The 19,332-nt window shown below is 46.5% G+C and overlaps 1 protein-coding gene across 1 annotated transcript; it reads right to left on the reverse strand.

Annotated features, from left to right (window-relative positions):
• Positions 1–368: 368 nt before the first annotated feature.
• LOC142899950 (venom phosphodiesterase 2) lies at positions 369–17,200 on the reverse strand. The gene is made up of 22 exons (XM_076043910.1): positions 16,957–17,200; positions 15,939–15,999; positions 15,700–15,797; positions 9,523–9,602; positions 9,292–9,411; positions 8,283–8,392; positions 7,641–7,706; positions 7,473–7,545; positions 6,611–6,719; positions 6,403–6,525; positions 5,595–5,626; positions 5,267–5,394; positions 4,549–4,618; positions 4,064–4,151; positions 3,751–3,923; positions 3,442–3,487; positions 3,183–3,337; positions 2,398–2,533; positions 2,240–2,317; positions 1,736–1,868; positions 805–961; positions 369–735 (listed from the first exon to the last, which is right to left on the reverse strand). The coding sequence occupies exons 1-22, from the start codon at positions 17,198–17,200 to the stop codon at positions 565–567; spliced, it is 2,451 nt and encodes an 816-aa protein (XP_075900025.1). The 3' UTR covers positions 369–564.
• Positions 17,201–19,332: the final 2,132 nt, after the last annotated feature.

Consider the following 19,332-nt stretch of genomic DNA (forward strand, 5'->3'; position numbering starts at 1 on the left):
TGAGTGTTTTTTTTTTTAGGTCTCATGGGTAGGTCTTAGTGTTTTATCGTGTATTTCCATTATGTTTTTTTTCCGTGCATAAATGAGTTTCACATGTCGGAGGAGGCCAGAGCAGCAGCAGATGGATGGAATGTTTTGGTGAGCCACCTCATAGGAGGAAAAAACATATCATGGGATGTGTGGAAAACATGTGCTAATGATGTGTATTGAAAATGAACCATTGCAAACTTCCAACAAAATCAGTGTCTTTGAAGGCCCACGGGATTGAGCTCTTTATTGAAATGACTCTGAAAACATTGAAAAAATTGATGAAATACATGACTTACAGACTATTAATATTTATATTATATTAATATAATTTCTTCAAGTTCAGGCAGCGCCCGCACATGGGCTGCTGGGCCCATAGTCCCTCGCAAAAGCCTGGGTTGAATCATGATGTAAAATTAAATAAATATAATACAATACAATAATATATGAATCAGAACAGATGAAAACACACACAGTTGAGATGAATCTGTTCCTGTCAATAAATACAGCGAGCTGCTCCGGCTCCTTCACACACTATCACTTTCTTTCAATGGCAGCCGTGGGGCGGGTTTTCATCCTCAGCAGGTCCGCGAGTGTCCGATTGCTGCCCTGATAGAAATCCAAGCCAGTGAGCCACTCCACGTCCCGGACCCGGGCCTGGTGGAACCAAATGAAGTCCTCCACCCTGCTGGACTCAGCCTCTTCACTCTGGAGAGAGAGTTAAGCCGAGGTCACATGATGATGGGCTCGGTGCTGCACTGTGATTGGTGGACTCACCCTGCAGATCTCAGAGTTGTTTGCTTGGTGCGGCAGCAGGAAGGAGACGCTCTGCAGCTCGCCGTTGCAGCTCAACACCGATTGGCTGGAGTTCTTGCAGCTGGTCAGCACCGCAAAGTAGTGGGTGGGCACAGGGACCTGGTTGCCGGTTAGGAACCTGGAGGGGGAAGGTGGAGGTGGGGTGGAGTCAACATTACTGGGCGGAGACTGCAAGTGAAGTGCTAACATACTCCTCTATTCCTGGATACATATAGAGATATACGCTTAGTCCCGAGCTCAGGGTCACGGGGGTCTGCTGGAGCCTATCTGCCTTAGAGCGAAGGCAGGGGACACCCTGGACAAGTCGCCAGTTCATTGCAGGGCCACATAGAAACAGACAACCATTCACACTCACATGCACACCTACAGACAATTTAGAGTGTTCAATTGACCTCACATGAGAACATGAGAACCCACGCAGACACAGGGAGAACATGCAAACTCCACACAGAAAGGTCGCAGGTCCGGGCCCTGGAATCGAACCCACGACCTTCTTGCTGTGAGGCGGCAGCGCTAACCACTGTGCCACTGTGTCGCCCTAGAGATATACAGTATATACATATAGAGATATACACACTTATTCATGAATTTATTTCAATGTTATGTAGATAACTTGTAAAATAATCCAACTGTCCATAAGATTTAAATATTTTGTTTTTCCTTTCTTACTCGACAAATATTTTTATATTTTATTTGTCCATTTCTTTTTAATCAATACAATTTTCCTTCTTTTGTACAATATGCCGCAGACTGAAGTAAACCCCAACTACCCAGCGTGCATTGCAGCAAGAAGTGTTTTAAAAGCCTGATTTTGCCACCTTTTAGCTAATGACTGATTGGTTGAGGGTAATCAGAGTTGGGGGCGCGGGGAGCTGAGGGGATGAGAACTCACTGCTGGATTTGCTCCGGGGTGTCGTGGCGCCCGTCATAGTTGTAGTCGAAGGCGGGCCCCATCACCACCGTCATGCCGTTGTAGACAGAGGCGAACCTCTGCAGCAGGGTGGCCTGGAAGTAGTCCCAAATACCTGCAGTGGCCACAGGGAGGCGGCAAGCAACCATTGGTTTTTAATGACAAAACCGCAGGGGAGCGTCATTCTGAGCAACGGGGGCTTAGATTAGAAGGCGTAACCCATCCATACATCCATACATCCATCCATCCATACATCCATCCACTCATCTATCTATCCATCCACTCATCTATACATCCATCATCTATCCACTCATCCATCTCCATCCACTCATCTATACATCCATCCATCCACTCACTCATCCATCTACTCATTCATCCATCCAACCATCCATCCATCCAATCACTCATCCATCTACTTACTCCTCAACTCCTCCACCCAGCAACCATTGGCTTGCATCCAAACCACAGGGAGGCAGAGGGACTTACTTTTGAATGCGGGGAACATAGGCACCAGGTTGCTGGTGAGCAGGGCGTCAAACTGCTGCTCAGCTGTGGAGTTCAGGTCTAAACAGGAAAAGGTGTTTCAAACGGTTTGATTCATTCATCAGTCAGTCAGATAGGCAGTCAGTCAGACAAAGACTTACTGGCTGGGTACAGGAAGGCAGGTGTCAGGGTAGAGTTGGCATGGTACTGGTCACACCTCTGGCTGTAGGGGGGCGGGACTCTGACATCGGGGCGCACACAGTCGGGGGTGACCGGGGGGAGCGGCACCGGGTCCACCTGAAGGAGACAGTAACACACATCAGCATCAGACAAGAGGACCAGATGACCAAGGGAGCAGGGGAGCAGGGGAGCAGTGAACCAGTGGACTAGCAGACCACGGAACCAGGGAACGAGGAGACCAGAGGACCAAGGGACCAAGGGACGAGAGGACCAGGGGACCAGTGATACCAGGGGACAAAAGGACCAGTGGATCGGGGGACCCGTGGACTAGTGGACCAGAGAACCAAGGGACCAGGAGACCAGAGGCCCAGTGGACCTGGGGACCAGGGAACCAGAGGACCAGGGGACCTGGGAAACAAGGGAACCAGTGGACTAGTGGACAAAGGGACCAGGAGACCAAGGAACCAGTTCCAGGAAGAAACTGGTAGACCAGTGGAATAGAGGACCAAGGGAGCAGGAGACCGGAGGACCTGTGGACCAAGAGACAACGGAAACAGGGAACCAGTGGACCTGTGGACCAGTGGACCAGGGTACCAAGGGACTAGGGGACCAAGGGAACCAGTGGACTAGTGGACAAAGGGACCAGGAGACCAAGGAACCAGTTCCAGGAAGTACCACTCATGCTGTGTTCCAGGAACCAGGAACCAGTTGGTTTACCACAAGAACCAGTGTGTTCCGGTTTCCCCCCCTTAGGCGGGCCACCTACCAGCGTGTCTATGGTGAAGGAGGTCCACAGTGCCATGCGGGCCTGCTGGCTGTAGCCGCTGACGAAGGCCTCCTGGTGCAGGACGCAGTAGCTCTGGTTGACCTGCAGCATCTTCGGCCGGCCGAAGGGGATGTGCTTCAGCTCCACTGCCTCCACTTGAAGAGAGGTGAGGTCAGGTGAGGTTGAGTGAGGTCAGGTGTGGTCAGTTGAGCTCAGGTGGGGTTGGGTGAAATCAGGTGAGATGTGTTGGTGTCCTCACCTTGCTCAGCGGTCAAATTCAGGCGGCTGTTGGTGTCGTTTCCAATCTAGGAAGACAGACAGACAGAAGGGCCCAACTTTCAGTAAGTATGTCATCATGTTGGGGGCATTGGGGGTGGGGGGTCAGGTGCTCCCCCGACACTCCAAGCACTGCTCACCTCCTTCTGGTACCGCCCACACATCCAAATATGAAATCTTACGATTTCAAAATGTGACCAGAAACCTCCAAGTGGCGACACTGATGTTTGATTCACAGTGTGTGTGTGTGTGTGTCTGTGTGTGTGTGCGCGAGGTGGTGCTGAACACCTACTGGGGAAGAGCAGGAGCAGCCCAGCTGGTCCTCGGGCTGGAGGCTGGTCATTTGACAGTGGGCGGGGGCGCTCTCCTCAATGGGGAAGGTGGGGATGAAGAAAGGAGAGGCCAGCAGGTGGTTGAGGCTGCCGTGGGTGCCATTGTTGTCGGTGGGCGTCACCTCCAGCAGGTCTGCAGTGCAGCAGGAGTAGGAGGAGGACATACACATCATCTAATCTCACAAAACACACATCATTTTGTCACACACACACACACACACACACACACACACACACACACACACACACACAGGCGTGCATATATGCACTCACCGCACATGAGGTTGTATATCTCAATGTTGGAGAAAGGTTCCACTTCAGTCTGCTGGAGGAACTTGGGTCCGTAGCTGAGGAACATGGCCTGGAAGGAGGAGGAAAGAAACAGACCATGAAGTGAGGGAAAGGAACCACCAGAGGACCAGCAAGTCCAGAAAAGACCAGGAAATCAAGGGGACCACCAGAGGACCAAGAAGAGAAGGGAACCACCAGAGGACCAGCAAGTGAAGGAAAACAGGAAATGAAAGGAACCACCAGTGGACCAAGAAGTGAAGGAAGAGAACCCAGAAAAGACCAGGAAATGAAGGGGACCACCAGAGGACCAAGAAGAGAAGGGAACCACCAGAGGATCGGGAAGTTAAGAAAGGGAACGACCAGAGGACCAGGAAGTGAACGGGACCACCAGAGGACCAGGAAGTGAAGGGAACCACCAGAGGTCCAGGGACTGACTGACTGACTGACTGACGAAATGACTGACTCACGTGCATGCTCTCAGCGTCGTTGTCGTAGCCGTGATTCCCACCATCACACAAGGTGAGCGACCCAGGTAACCTAGTGGAACAGCAGGTCACATAGTCAGTTAAGGATCCAGGTAGTGAACCGCACAGATGCATGATGGCTAGGAGATCTGAATCTTTGGCCGTCTCCCAATTCGTTTAAAAATGGATTCTCGATTCAAACTCTCAATGTAAATGATTCTGAATTTAAAAAAAAAGATCCAGTGTGCAGTGTGTTAATAACGAGGCAAAAGATGGCAACAAAACACAATACAGTGTGTATAATGGGTTATTTTAAATGTGAAAGTTGCCAATCAACTGTTTCCAATAATGTCAACACACAAAGTTAAACTGAAGACAAAACTGTCAATTTTGTGACATCAGTAAGATTACCCCAAAAATGAAACCTAAGGCTAGCAGCACCATTTTCTCCCAGAAGTTTACAAAAATTATGATACGTGAAATTTCATGATTTAAACAACTTTTTTAATTGAGTCTCAAAACTCAGTGGCTACAGGAATAAGTTCAAGATATCAAAAAAGTTCAGTGAATAAATACATTGCCTGAGTCTAGCTCGGGCTAGTTTAGGTTTGCAGGGAGGGAGGCTCCCATCGCTCTGACAGTGTGGCGTGATAAAATAAAATAAAATCATAAAAAAATCAAATAAAAATTGATTTTCGATCCCCAGCTGCATACTGCATACCTCTCAAAGAGCCACTTAGGCTGCACCATGATGTTGACGTCCTCGATGCGGCGGCTGTTGGCAAAGTGCAGTCGCTTGGGCAGGTGGGCCTTCAGATAGGGCGTGATCTTCTGGTCGGACTTGCGGCACTGGTAACACAACGACAAGTGACATCACACACAAACACACGCACACACACGCACGCACGCACGCGCACACACACACACACACACACACACACACACACACACACACACACACACACACACGCATAACGTCAGTCAGAAACAAAATTGCTGGGTTTTCCAGAAACTACACAATCAGAACCAGTCACAGTTGAAGAACTTACAGTCAGGTTGGCTACGAGTGCGGCTGAGTCCACTGTCAAGAGGTGGGCAGAAGAAGAGGAAAAAGAAGAAGAAGAAGAAGAAGGAGGTCAACGGGACAGCAAGAAAAATAAAAAAATTACAACAACCAGACCAAATGGCTCACCATCGGCACCAAGGTGCATCATCAACTGTCCAGATCAGGTGTGCAGATCCTACTGCAAACCTGTTCTGAACAGGTGGCTAACCAGGTGCACAGGTGAGGGATGCACCTGGTCAGACACCTGGTGAGTCTCACTCATAACATTATTCATATTTTTATTTTTTATCAACTTTGCGACCCAGGTGTCTCACCAGAGGCACCAGATGCATCCTCAACTGCGCAGACCAGGTGTGCAGAGGATATGCATATCTGGTCTGCAAAGGTGTCTGACCAGGTGCACAGATAAGGATGCACCTGGTGAGTCTCACTCACAACAGTGTTGATATTCTTTAGATTCTCTCGGCTTTCATCGATATCACTCAATCACCTCCGGACGCCAGGTGCATCTTCAACTGTGCAGAGCATGTGTGGTGATCTTGTGCACCAAATCAGACACCTGTGCAGACCAGGTGTGCACAGGATCAGCACACCTGGTATGCATAGTTGAGGATGCACCTGGTGCCCCTGGTGAGACACGAATGATAGGTGATGGAGCGAGTGATGGAGCGAGGATGCACCTGGTCAGACAGACACCTGGTGGTTGGATGGAAGAGCCAAACGTCCTTGCCCGGACCAGACATGAAGTCAAACTGGTTGGCCAGCTGGAGGGAGTGGGCAGGGTGACTCACGCTGCGTGCTGCTGTTCCTGGCCCGGATGCGTGAGAAGGGTCCTTCATACACCCAGTAGCTGCTGACATTGCCCACAAAGTCCTGCAGCACCTCCTTCCTCTTGCAGCTGATCTCTTCCATCCCTGGAGAGGAAACAACAGTTAGTCAGCCTGCACCCAACCGCCACTGGTCCTGGCCCCGACCTCCACTGCCCCCGCCCACTACTACCATGGTCGGCCAGGATGATGATGTTGAGGCAGCGGTGCAGGTTGATCTGCTTCAGGCCGTTCATCAGCTGGCCCATGATCCGGTCCACGCGTTCCAGCGCCACCTTCACCTGTGGGGGACCAGAAATGGAACAAACAAGCATGAGTTAAGATCCAGGCTGCTGCCTGCAGGCCGTTTTTTTTCTCCCACACCGAACCTCCTTAATCATAGTAGGCAAGTGGAGGTGGAGATGGTCAACACAACAATGTGAACAAATACCATGTATGATATATATTAATATAGATCATGTATGACGACATAAGGGTGATCCAGGATAAGCCCATCAAAACTAGCAACCAACAAACTTCTTCTGATTTACTTGTATACTTTAAATCATGCTCTCGCTTTAAATCCATCCCACCAGACTGAGCCATCAATCACAACAACTCATACTTGCAGTATTTTATATATGGACTGCAACAGCAAAAAAGTCCTCTATTATACCTTTAAGTCTATGTCAATTTTAAAATAATTTTAGGTATATTTACACAATAGCATGTATTTTATACACATCCATATGTCTCTTTCTAGTTTTCATTCAATAATTTATATACAAATTCATATCCATCTATTGTTACAAACAAAAGTTGACTGATTGATTGATTTATGGATCAATAAATCCAATACTTCAAGTATTGGTCTATCAGAGGAAGTCGTTGTGAGTGTAAAAGACTGCTTCGAATCTGTGGGAGGGGGAACGGCAGATGTTCCTTTGATGTTTCTCACAGGAAACCTCTTCTTTGACCTCCAGAACTCTAACATCAGAGCTGTGTTGGTCCAGATTTTAGTCTGGTGCGGTCTGGACATGATTTATCAGACTCACCCCATCACCGTTGGGGCCATACCTGTGCCCCGCCTTGTCGGGCTCCTCCAGGTACAGGGTAAAGAAGTCTGGTCTGGTCCAGGGGTAAACAAAAGGAGGAGATTAAAGGAGGTTCTGGAGAAGAAGGATTTGTGGAGCAGAGCCGCAGATCGGACCAGAGTGACTCACCGCTCTGCCTGTGGCAGCTGGAGCCAGTGGAGGACGGTGAAAACCCTCTTCTCAAAGGGCACGTCACTGAGGAGGAAGAGAAGGAGGAGCAGGGTGAGGTGGAGGAGCAGGAGTAGGTGGAGGTGGCGGAGGGAGTGGAGTTGGACGAGGTGGAGATGTAGGAGGTGGATTTGGAGATGGAAGAGGGGAGGAGGTGATGGACGAACAGGAGGAGGAGGAAGAGAGGGACATGAAGAAGAAGGAGGGGGTGCAAGTGGAGGGGGAGGAGATGGAAGAGGAGGAAGTGAAGAAGGAAGGGGAAGAGCAGGAGGAAGAATAGGAAGAGAAGGAGGTGATGGAGGAAGAGGAGGAGGAGATGAAAATGGAGGAGCTATCATCAGTATCAGTATCATCTCATCAGTTGCTGGACCAGTTGGTTTACCCTCTGATGATGATGGAATGTTCTTCAAGGCGGCTTTGGATGTTATAGAGGTCTTTAACAATAATTGTTCACTGAATTATTGATTGATTGATGCTGGAGACACTGGATCACTCTTGTATTACTCCTAATGGACACTGACTCAACCTAACGGTCTGATGTCATCGCCGTTACATCAGAGATCCATCAGTCGGACATCAAAACTTTAACCCTCTAGGTCTCACCCGTCGTAGGGTTCGTAGATGTTGGGGTAGCTGCCGTTGACCTGCACGTCCGACCCCGGCCAGAAGAACGTCCCAGACTTCAGACCCTGGTAGCTCGCGGTGTGCCAGATCTGGAAGACAGGAAGCAGAATGTTTAGTGTACGGAGCTTGCAGGAGGTCCTGGAGGTTCTGGAGGTCCTGCAGGGTCTGGAGGTTCTGAGTGAGCCCCTATGACGGTGCAGTACCGAACTAGCGCCACTCACAGGCTAGCCCAGGTACCATGCCGTTAGTTGGTCTTCTTGTCGTTGGACAGGCTGAAGGAGGCGTTTAACATTCCACACCACAAAATTGTTATATTTGTATATATGTATATATATATATATGTATATATATATATATATATATATGTATATATATATATATATATATATATACATATATATATATATATATATATATATATATATGTATGTATGTATGTATGAAAAACATTTGTGCTGACATTGTATCAGACCCAGTGTGCGAAATACCTGTCAATATTCAGGGGAGTTGGTGGTGGTCCCTATGCCCCGATTGTTACTCAATGCCAATCGAAATTTCCTGAACATGCAGGAGGCCGATCATAACCTTACAATAGTATATACAGTTATTATTATGTGCATAACCTGTAAAATGATCCAATTGTCTATATAATGTAAATAACTTTTTTTCTTTCTTTCTTACTCCATCCATATTTTACTTAATACTTTGTTTCTTTTTTAATTCATATAATTTTCCTTGTTTTGCACTATACCGTTGCTGTAACTATGCAAATGTTCCCCAAGGCATTTTATTCTATTGGCGAAAAAAACTTGAGAATAATATTTTTGTAAATGTAATTAATTAAATTATTTAAATAAAAAAATTAATACACAGACACTTTCGTGATCATTATTTAATATACAGTAGATATAATATCAGTATCATTTTGGAACTGAATATGATCTATCAGCAGCTCCGCCCCCTCCCCTCCTACTCCTCCTTCACTCACAGGCTGGCCCAGGTACCACGCTGGGTTGGTCTTCTGCTCGTTGGACAGGCTGAAGGAGGCGTTGAGCTCTGGGTCGAACATGCTGTTGTCCACCAGGCCATTGGACTCTGGGTAGAGACCCTGCAGATGAAGGGTGGGGGCATGGAGAAGGGGGTCAGGTACAGGGTTAGGGGAGGAAGGGGGAGTAGCTACCCGCTACAAAAAAAAAACCTGCAATGGTGATCAACCAACCGTGACGATGGTGTAGTGGTTGGGGAAGGTCTTGCTGGGAAACGCTGCCTGTAAGAAGGGCGTCGAGGTTCCGCATTTCTCTGTGATTGGCAACAGAAACATCGTCAGTCAGATGCCAGGTTTTTGCCAAAAATGGGATGCAGCCGCAAACTTTCCTCTAAAGTCGCTAAAGTCGCTGAGAGTGATTCAGAGTGGGAGTCAGAGGTTGACTACCAGTGTTCTGACGTATTGTTCCGGTGTCTGCACAGAAGTGTAAGAGTAATACAAGACTGTGTCTCAATTCAGGGTCTGCGTCCTTGAAGTGCGCATTTTGGAAGGAAGTTGCGTCATAGCACTGCGCGAAGGCTTGTCCCAATTCCCGAGGGTGCTTAGGACGCTGAAAATGCACCCTCGGAAATACGCACTAGTTTTAGCCGATTCCAAGGATGCACTGCTACTATCCTTCGCGCACTTGGGTATCCCATGATGCTTTGCGTGCTGCTGCAAAGCATCGTGGGATCCTGGGAAGTCAGCTGAAATTAGCGGCATGTACTGGTAAAGACACGACATATAAATCTAAATATTGAAGTTTCACATAAAGTATCCAGTTTTTAACGTAGGATTTTATTTATTTGATCATCCAACGCCATCGTAAGATGGCGAACCAATGGTTAGCTTGATGCTATAAAAACGTCACTTCCGGGGGTTGGCCAGCCGGAGGGAACGGCTAGACCGTCCTGGGTGGTTACAGGGGAGGCGGGGTTTGGTCCGTCCTTCTAGGCTGGGAAGTCTAAGAACGCTTCCTTCAGACGGAGGACACTCGGTCTCAAGGGTGCAGAACCTGAATTGAGACACAGCCCAAGACTACATACAACCTTTCTGGATCTCCCGTTTCTTATTAATTGTTATGGTACAAGCTAACACGGTACATAACAAACTGGCGACAAGGTGCGGCCTCACGTTTGCTGTTTTGTTTTTTTGTTTCTTCGGCGAAAAAAATAAAAAAGAAGTAAATAGCCGGGATTGTGGATTTCGCACACGTGCGGTGTGATGCTGTGGCTACCTGAGCGGCGGTACGGGCTAGCTTACCGTGCCGAAGTGTACGTGACCGGGTCCGGTCAGAGGACGACGTTACTACGGGGGATTAAGACATACCGTGCAGGGAAGGAGACCGAAGTGAATGGATAAGGGAAGTTCCACGCGACACGTACAACGGTCGTAAGTCAAACAAAAAAAAAAAAAAAAGAAGAAGAAGGAAATATCTGGAATGGCGGCGCTGGTTGGTAATATTGGACCATTTGAGGAAAATGCGGACCAATGGAGTTCCTACACAGAACGATTTGAGTATTTTGCCATTGCCAATAAAATCCAAGATGACGTTAGAGTACCAACGTTTTTGAGTGTTATGGGAGGAAAAACATTTAACCTTTTGCGTAGTCTAGTGTCTAGTCTAGTCTACTGCCAAGCCAGGAGACAAGTCTTATAATGAGATTGTGACAATATTAAAGAACCACTACTCACCGAAGCCTTTGGTAATTGCAGAGAGATTCAGATTGCATAAAAGGAACCAGGAAGAGGGTGAATCTGTTGCACAATTTGTTGCTGTACTGAAACAATTGTCAGAACATTCTGAATTCGGACTTTCACTTAATGACACCATACGTGACCGACTGGTGTGTGGCCTACGCAGTGAGGCTATTCAGAAACGTTTACTGACAGAAGCAAATCTTCAGCTGGATAAGGCCATTGAGATCAGCACATCAATGGAGATGGCTGCCAGAGAAGCGCAACAACTAAGTGCATCAACTCAAGTGCATCAACTCAAGTGCATAAGAGGTCTACTGAATTCACTAAGAAGACTGCAACTGGCCAGTTGTGCTACCGTTGTGGGAATGCCGGGCACCAGGCACCAGAGTGTTGGGCTCAATCAGTACAGGGAGAAAATAAAAAGTGGCTTTCACAAATCTAACAAGAAACATGTGAACAAGATGGAACATGAAAAAGAAGAACAGAGTGATGATCAATCTGATGAATATACTGTGCATGTTTTATCTGTGTTAGACAATGATGACGACGGATACTGGGTCACGCCACTACTGGAGAATGAACCAGTGCGGATGCAGGTGGATACGGGAACACGCGTATCCATGATATCTGAAGTTGTGTATAAAGAGAAGTTACAGCACCTTGCTCTCCGGGAGAGCAAGCTGAAGTTAAGGACATACACTGGTGAGTCTGTTCCAGTGTTAGGTGTTGTGACAGTGAGGGTGGAACACAACCAACAGAAAGAGACTCTTCCACTGTACATAATCGCAGGAAATCGCCCAGCTCTGCTTGGTCGTCAGTGGTTACAAAAGATTAAGCTGAACTGGCAAGGAGTGTTCATGGTTACAGATGGAGAAGCCAGTCCTCTACAGGAAATCTTAAAGAAACATCCTACAATTTTTGATGGTGAACTAGGTAGTATGAAAGACATCACGGTTAAGCTGACTGTCCAAACCGGCAGTACACCAAAGTGCTTAAAAGCTAGACCTGTGCCTTATGCCATCAGACCAATGGTAGAGGCAGAGTTAGACAGGTTAGTGAGGAGTGGGGTTCTGGAACCTGTGAGCACCAGCAAATGGGCTACACCCATTGTGCCCGTAATAAAAAAGGATGGCACGCCGAGAATCTGCGTTGATTTTAAGGTCACTGTTAATCCAGTCCTGACAACAGAAAGATACCCGTTACTTCTCATTGATGACCTTTTTTAATGTTTAGCTGGAGGGCAGAAGTTTAGTAAGATAGATTTATCTCAAGCATATCTTCAGATGCCTGTGGAACGTGAGTCACAGGAGTTGTTGACAATTGTGACACACAAAGGACTGTACAGGTACCAGAGGCTTCCTTTCGGAATCAACTCTGCCCCAGCACTGTTTCAAAGAGCAATGGACCAGATCCTCAGTGGCCTCTCAGTGCTATCTGGATGACCTGCTTGTCACAGGTCCAGATGAGCAGTCACACTTAAAGAATTTGGATGCGACACTACAACGACTAGAGGACTATGGTTTAAGAGTCCGGAAAGACAACTGTGAGTTTTTCAGGCCGTCAGTTGAATACTTGGGGCACGTAATTGACTGTAAAGGTCTCCACAAGGCACCATCTAAAGTAAAGGCTATTGTGGAGGCCCCATCGCCCACAAATGTGAGTCAGCTGAGGTAATTTCTTGGCCTTCTGACATACTATGCAAGATTCGTACCTAACCTTGCCAACAGGTTGAAGCCGCTACATGAACTGCTTAACAAGACAACTACATGGAATTGGACAGACAAATGTGAGACAGCGTTTAAAGACGTAAAGACAGCCCTCGCAAAATCGGAGGCGCTTGCTCATTTTGACCCGAAGCTACCACTCCGACTGGCTTGTGATGCCTCACCTTATGGGGTGGGTGCGGTCGTGTCTCACGTCATGTCATCTGGGGAAGAGAGAACTATTGCCTTTGCATTGAGGACACTGAGCAAGGCGGAAAGAAACTACGCACAGATTGAGTGTGAGGCACTGTCTATAGTGTTTGGAGTAAAGAAATTTCATCAGTATCTTTTTGGCAGGAAATTCACTTTGCTGACAGACCATCGACCCTTAACCTCCATCTTTGGTCCTCAGACTGGCATTCCATCGCTGGCGGCCAGCCATATGCAGCGATGGGCTCTGCTGTTATCTGCTCATCAATATGAGATCAAGTATAGAAAATCAGACCAACATCAAAATGCTGATGGCCTCTCAAGGCTTCCATTGCCTGTTAATCTGTCTGAGCCCACAAAAGTGGAGATATTCTACTTCAAAAATGTGGCCGCTGCTCCAGTCACCGCAGCTCATGTGAGGAAACACACATGCACTGACCCAATCTTATCGGAAATTGTGGATATCATCATGAAGGGAAGGGGAGGAGACATGACATCCAGCTTCAAGCCTTACCTAGTAAGACGAGATGAACTTTCGGTCCAGTCCGGATGTTTGTTGTGGGGTTATCGCGTCATCATCCCGCCACCTCTTAGAAAGAAAGTGCTTGACGAGCTGCATACTGGACACTGTGGAGTGGTGCGGATGAAAGAAATTGCACGCAGCTATTTCTGGTGGCCAGGCCTCGATGCTGATATAGAGCAGAAAGCAGGGTCCTGCCCTGATTGTCAGAAAATGAGAAACCTTCCACAGCTGGCACCATTACACCCATGGGACTGGCCTGAAGAACCGTGGCAAAGAGTTCACATAGACTTTGCGGGACCACTGGAGAACCACATGTTCTTAGTGGTGGTCGATGCTCATAGCAAATGGCCAGAAGTTGCTGTGATGAAGGGCACCTCTTCAGAGAAAACTGTTGAAGCGCTCAGATCTATCTTCAGTCGTTTTGGTCTACCACAACAACTTGTTAGTGATAACGGCCCACAGCTAGTGTCGGAAGAGTTCGAAACATTCATGGAAGAGAATGGTATTCAGCATATAAAGTCTGCACCCTATCACCCAGCTACAAATGGACTCGCTGAAAGATTTGTGCAAACTATGAAACAAGCTCTCAAGTCCTCTAACGGCACACAGTCCCTCAATCGACGACTCAATGCATTTTTGTTGTCATACAGGAACACACCTCATGCCACCACAAAGGTGTCTCCTGCTGTGTCTATGTTCAAGAGACAGCTGCGTACCCGACTTGATCTCCTGAGACCACCGAAGACTAAGGAGGTTGTTCAGCGTCAGCAGGAAGTTCAAATGAGAAGACGAGCGAAAGCAAGGTTTCGAACCTTTACAGCGGGAGATAAGGTGCTTGCCCGCAATTACAGTGGTGGTGTTAAGTGGACACCTGTAGTGGTTGTGGCAAAGACAGGACTGGTGTCTTATACTGTGGAAACCAGTGATCACCTTATCTGGAGAAGACATGTTGACCAGCTGCTTCCCACGGCTGGGTCATGTAACGACGAACCTCAAGACCTGTCCCTTGTTCCCGATTTAGAGTTTCGGCTGGAGCAACAGCTGTCATCAGAAGAGCCACAGATCCCACCGTCAGGAACTGACAATGTCCCAGGCTCGCCTCCGCCTGCTTTGATGCCTACATCAGGCGTCACTCCAAGTCCAGAATTTACTTGGTCCTCACCAAGAGACCCTATGACTGAACCAGCGACCGGTCGTACTTACCCACGAAGAAACAGACGGCTTCCTGACAGACTATCATTGTAGTATAGGGACTAACCCAGTCTAGTGGGGCAGAATAATCCCCAGGGTTCAGTCCGGATTGAGGCAGTCTACCCTCTCTCCATAGTTAGGCAAGTTCTATAGCCATTACATGTTTATGTATACATATTTAAAAAAAAAAAAAATGGGTTCATAAAGTTTTGTGTATTGGAAGTTGAGACTTGAAGTGAGATTTTGAATTAAGGAAAATGTTTACCTTTTGTTATGAGAACACCAAAAGTAAAGGGGGAGGAATATGTTGTGTATTGACGGCCTTTGTTGTTTGTCCCTTATAGGATCCTGTGCCACCCGTGTCATGTGTTTTGAAGTGACGTATTGTTCCAGTGTCTGCACAGAAGTGTAAGAGTAATACAAGACTACATACAACCTTTCCGGATCTCCTGTTTCTTATTAATTGTTATGGTACAAGCTAACACGGTACATAACAACCAGCTTCTGGGCATCCTCACAAACATCTTTTGGAATTTTTCTTTTTATATTCACCTCGAAAAAATTCCTGTTCTCTAAAACAAGGATTCCACAACAACATACAGCTGATTATTCATCCCTGTGGAATGAAGCGACTCTAAACAGGTCTCAGGACCTGGATATGGATGTGAAAGTTTTAAACCAAAGGGTGGGGGGCAAACTGGTGGGGCCACAATGTGTTCTAAAATTTGACACAGGGTGTGGTGCCAGAGCAGATGGATGGAGTGTTTTGGTGACCCACCTCATAGAAGAAAAAAATATATCATGGGATATGTAGAAAACGTGCTTGAAAGTCAATTGAAAATGAACGTAAGGAAATTTACAACAAAATCAGTGTCTTTGAAGCCCCTAAGTATTTAGCTCTTTATTGAAATTACTCTGATAACAATGAAGAAATAGATGAAATACAGCTATTTAATGACTTCATTAAATTTGGTGGGGCTGGATTAAAAAGCTTTAACGGGCCGAATATGACATCCATAGTTGGCCCCCCATGCTATAACTCACTGAGTTTCCGCAGGACGGGAACCTGGGAGTCTGACGAGGTCAGGTAGTCGGGTCGCAGTCCGTCCAGGGAGACCAGCAGCAGTGGCTGCCGTGGGAAACTGCAGGTTGAAGAGGAGGAGAAGAAGAAGAAGAAGAAGAAGAAGAAAAGGAAGAAGAAGAAGAAGAAGGGTGAGTCTTCAACTGCCAGACCTCCACTCCAGCAGGTGGCAACAGCAGCAGCAACAGCAGCAGGTCCTCACCCTGGAGGACAGGTATCAGCAGACAGGTCCTCACACTGGTCGTCCCCCCACTGGCTCTCCGCTGGAGGTCACACAGTCACAGTTACACATCAACATCTCGCTTATCTCCTACCAGACGGTTTCCCCAGTGGTCACTCGAGGTACTGCAAAAATTAAATTTTGGCTCCCAAAAAGCCTTTTTCCTGGTTAGACTGCAACATAAGAATAAATGCCTGTAAAACAGCTGACAGGACGACGTTTGACCTGAAAAGCGGTTCATAATAAATCTTTCAATTACAGATTTTTAAGTCTTATAAGTGTTATCTATTTTGTCTAGCTATCTATTTTACAGTTACCGCTACCTCAGTGCGATTTGTTGCTGTTTAGTGGCTGATCTGATCGAGTAAGTGCAGGTTTTAAGTGTAAGTGAACTTGTCACGTATCAATGTGTTGCATTCTGAAAAAATGAATAAATAAAATTATTTATTTTATATATGATAAGGGTTGTGTGTGTATATAATATCTTTCTATATATACACACACACACGTCATCGTCAGCTCTTCAGAGAGGAGAGAGTCGCTCTGATGCCAGAAACACTTTGATAGATGGAAACTGCACTCACGCTGTTTACGTCTGTCAAAGTACATGCGGGCACAAAGTCCTTGTGGATTTGACACTGTTTCCAAGCATATTATATGTATACAAATGTGTAAATGTATATAAAAACATAAATTTACAAATCATAAATTTGTAAAAACGCATATGTTATGTCTGAAAACAACGCAAACCTAACGCTGTACAGTTATGTGCAATGTTCCATGTTATAGCGTTACAGGTGGCCACAGTGTTGGTGTGGTGCTGTTATCGTTACGTAATGCCTGATTAAGAGTTCGGCAATTTTTTCATCAAGCCTGTTGATGTGTGTGGCTGGAGAGCAGAGTAAAGGGTGTGAGAACGAGATAACTTTGTGCAGCGTCTTCTCTGAGCCCTGGTTGTCGAACACAATAGTATACATTTATATACCCCCCCCCTCCTCACCGTGGCAGATGTGTCTGTAGTTGGTGCAGCAGTCCTGGAAATCCTTGCAGTCGTGGGAGCAGGAGCAGCTATTGTCATTGTTCCGGGTCTCTCCGCAGCGCTGTGCCGAGCACAGCCAGGGGTCGTCCTTCACCGTGGGGCTCTTCTGACCCAGACCCAGGCCCAGACCTAGACCCAGGGCCAGGACCACCAGGCAGCCCGCCGCCACGCCCGCCTGCAGCCAAACCACCAGCCAAAACAACATAGCATGTCAGCAAAGCTCTTTGAATGAAAAATAAATTTAATGAATAGATAGATAGATAGATAGATAGATAGATAGATAGAGCAAAAGTATGGTTACATATTTTATTTATTTTATCTTTTTCTTGAAACCTGTTTTAAGAAATGAAATAAATGAAAAAAATAGATAGATGGGTAGATCGATAGACAGATGGGACAGAAGGGATCCGACTGCAGATATGTCAATATCTTATTTTTGTCCCTTTCTTACCATATAAATATCTCATTGTATTTCTTCATTTCTTTTTAAATAATATAATTTTCCTATTTTTGTACAACATTGTTGCTGTAATGATGCAAATTTTGTCAAAGTGGTGTTAATAAAGGCTTCTATTCTATTCTATTCTATTCTGTTCTTGTTGCTTTCACGTTCCGCCCCAAAAAACGACTCTCGGAACTGAAGACTTCATGGTTCTTCTGACTCCTTGAGGCTCCTGGACCAGGCTCAAGAACCTGGAGAGCCTGCATGGAGATCTCTCATTCCTGTCATCAAAGTGAACATCAGCACTGGCCGCCTGGCGTTTGGGAACCACTACCTCCCCCAAACTATGTGCGTGAAGATAGCAGACCTTTGATCTGGAACCAGCGGGTAACCTGAACCTGCTGTTTGGCACTGGTTGGTATGACTCACACACACACACACTGGTGCCAGTGAAGGCCAATCAGTGTGCCAACTCTAATGCTCCATTAACATTAAAACTAATATTAATGAGTTCAGCTGGCGTCGAACCAGCAATCTCATCAATGCCTTAGCCCTTTTTCAAACTACTTGACGATGATGATGATGATGCTGTTTTTCCATCCCACATAGAATTGAACAGTCAGTGTGAGTCAATAAAAACACACACAAAACCAAACTGGACAAAGAGACAGTTTATCGTGAATCACAACTGTTATGTCTCCTCTCAACAGTGTGCACTGCAGGGTCAACACACACTCACACGCAAAACTACACTCCATACTAGAAGAAACGGAAAAATGTTTTCACGTGATACAAACTGTCCCTTTTTGGTCAGGTATGAGGGGCAAACTACGGCCTGGGGGCCCACATATGGCCCCTTTTTTAATGTGGCCATTGAGCCAAACTTGAAGAAATTGTTTTAATAGTCAAGTAAGTCAAAAAAATAAAAAACAAAATAGCAGCATTTCATCCATTTTTTCGATGTTGTAAGAGTCATTTCAATAAAGAGCTAAATATCGTGGCGCTGGGCTTCAAAGACACAGATTTTGCTGGAACTTTGCGATGGTTCATTTTTCAATTGACATTAAAGCAACATGTTATCTGTATATGCCACGATATATTTTTTCCTCCTGTGAGGTGGGTCACCAAAACACTCCATCCATCTGCTGCTGCTACAGCTCCCCCTCAGTCACATTATATACAACCCACTGAGGCCCACTGGTCAGAAAGTTTAAAGAAAGTGAAGCTGTTACTCACAATGATCATCTTTTTGGAGGCCATCGCGCTGTTCTCGCTCTCTCTCTCTCTCCGTCACACTCTTTCAAACTCCTGACGGTCTCTCTCGCGCAGGTGTACCAGGGGGACCACTGACCTGTGGACTCACATCAGCACATCAGTCACTGAATAGCAGCAATAACCTCACGTTTCTTTTTTATAGACTCCACTGCACCACAGAGTGGAAAAGCGCCGACGCTAATCATTACCTCGAGCGCTATCTCGCTATCTCGCCCTTGCTGATAGCCACCTGTGCGATTGTTTTTTATGGCTGGAAGGGATGAAACTGTGTGATCGTGACCTGGGAGATGTAAGGAGCAGTAGTGCAGTGGCAGCGAGTTGGCAGTGAATTTATCGATGGCGATCGATCAGTGGAAAACCTTTGATCCTCCGAACCCTGCCAATGACAACAACCTCACGCTCCATAAGATGCCACCGTTGAATTTTTAACTATCGGCCACCTTTTGGACTTTTCTGAGACATGCTTATCATTGCACAATGGGCAATAAAATAAATATTTATTATTGATGTAATTAATCATTGGGACTGCTGATTAACTTTTATGTTCAGCACTCAACTTACATTTTTGCGGGTGCGACGAGAAAATCTACGGGGCGCCATTGTATGTGAAGCACAATTCT

The sequence above is a fragment of the Nelusetta ayraudi genome, unplaced genomic scaffold (genome assembly GCF_046127955.1).
Source record: "Nelusetta ayraudi isolate G7.1 ecotype Tasmania unplaced genomic scaffold, CSIRO-AGI_Nayr_v1 ptg000079l, whole genome shotgun sequence".
Taxonomy (NCBI): domain Eukaryota; kingdom Metazoa; phylum Chordata; class Actinopteri; order Tetraodontiformes; family Monacanthidae; genus Nelusetta; species Nelusetta ayraudi.

Excerpts from the sequence above, each read along its gene's own strand:
- LOC142899950 (XM_076043910.1), bottom strand. The coding sequence starts at position 17,200 with ATGTTGTTTTGGCTGGTGGTTTGGCTGCAGGCGGGCGTGGCGGCGGGC. Across the intron at positions 6,720-7,472 it reads ATGGCCCCAACGGTGATGGG|GTGAAGGTGGCGCTGGAACG; the intron begins GTGAGTCTGATA and ends GGTCCCCCACAG. Across the intron at positions 3,488-3,750 it reads GCTGCTCCTGCTCTTCCCCA|ATTGGAAACGACACCAACAG; the intron begins GTAGGTGTTCAG and ends CTGTCTTCCTAG.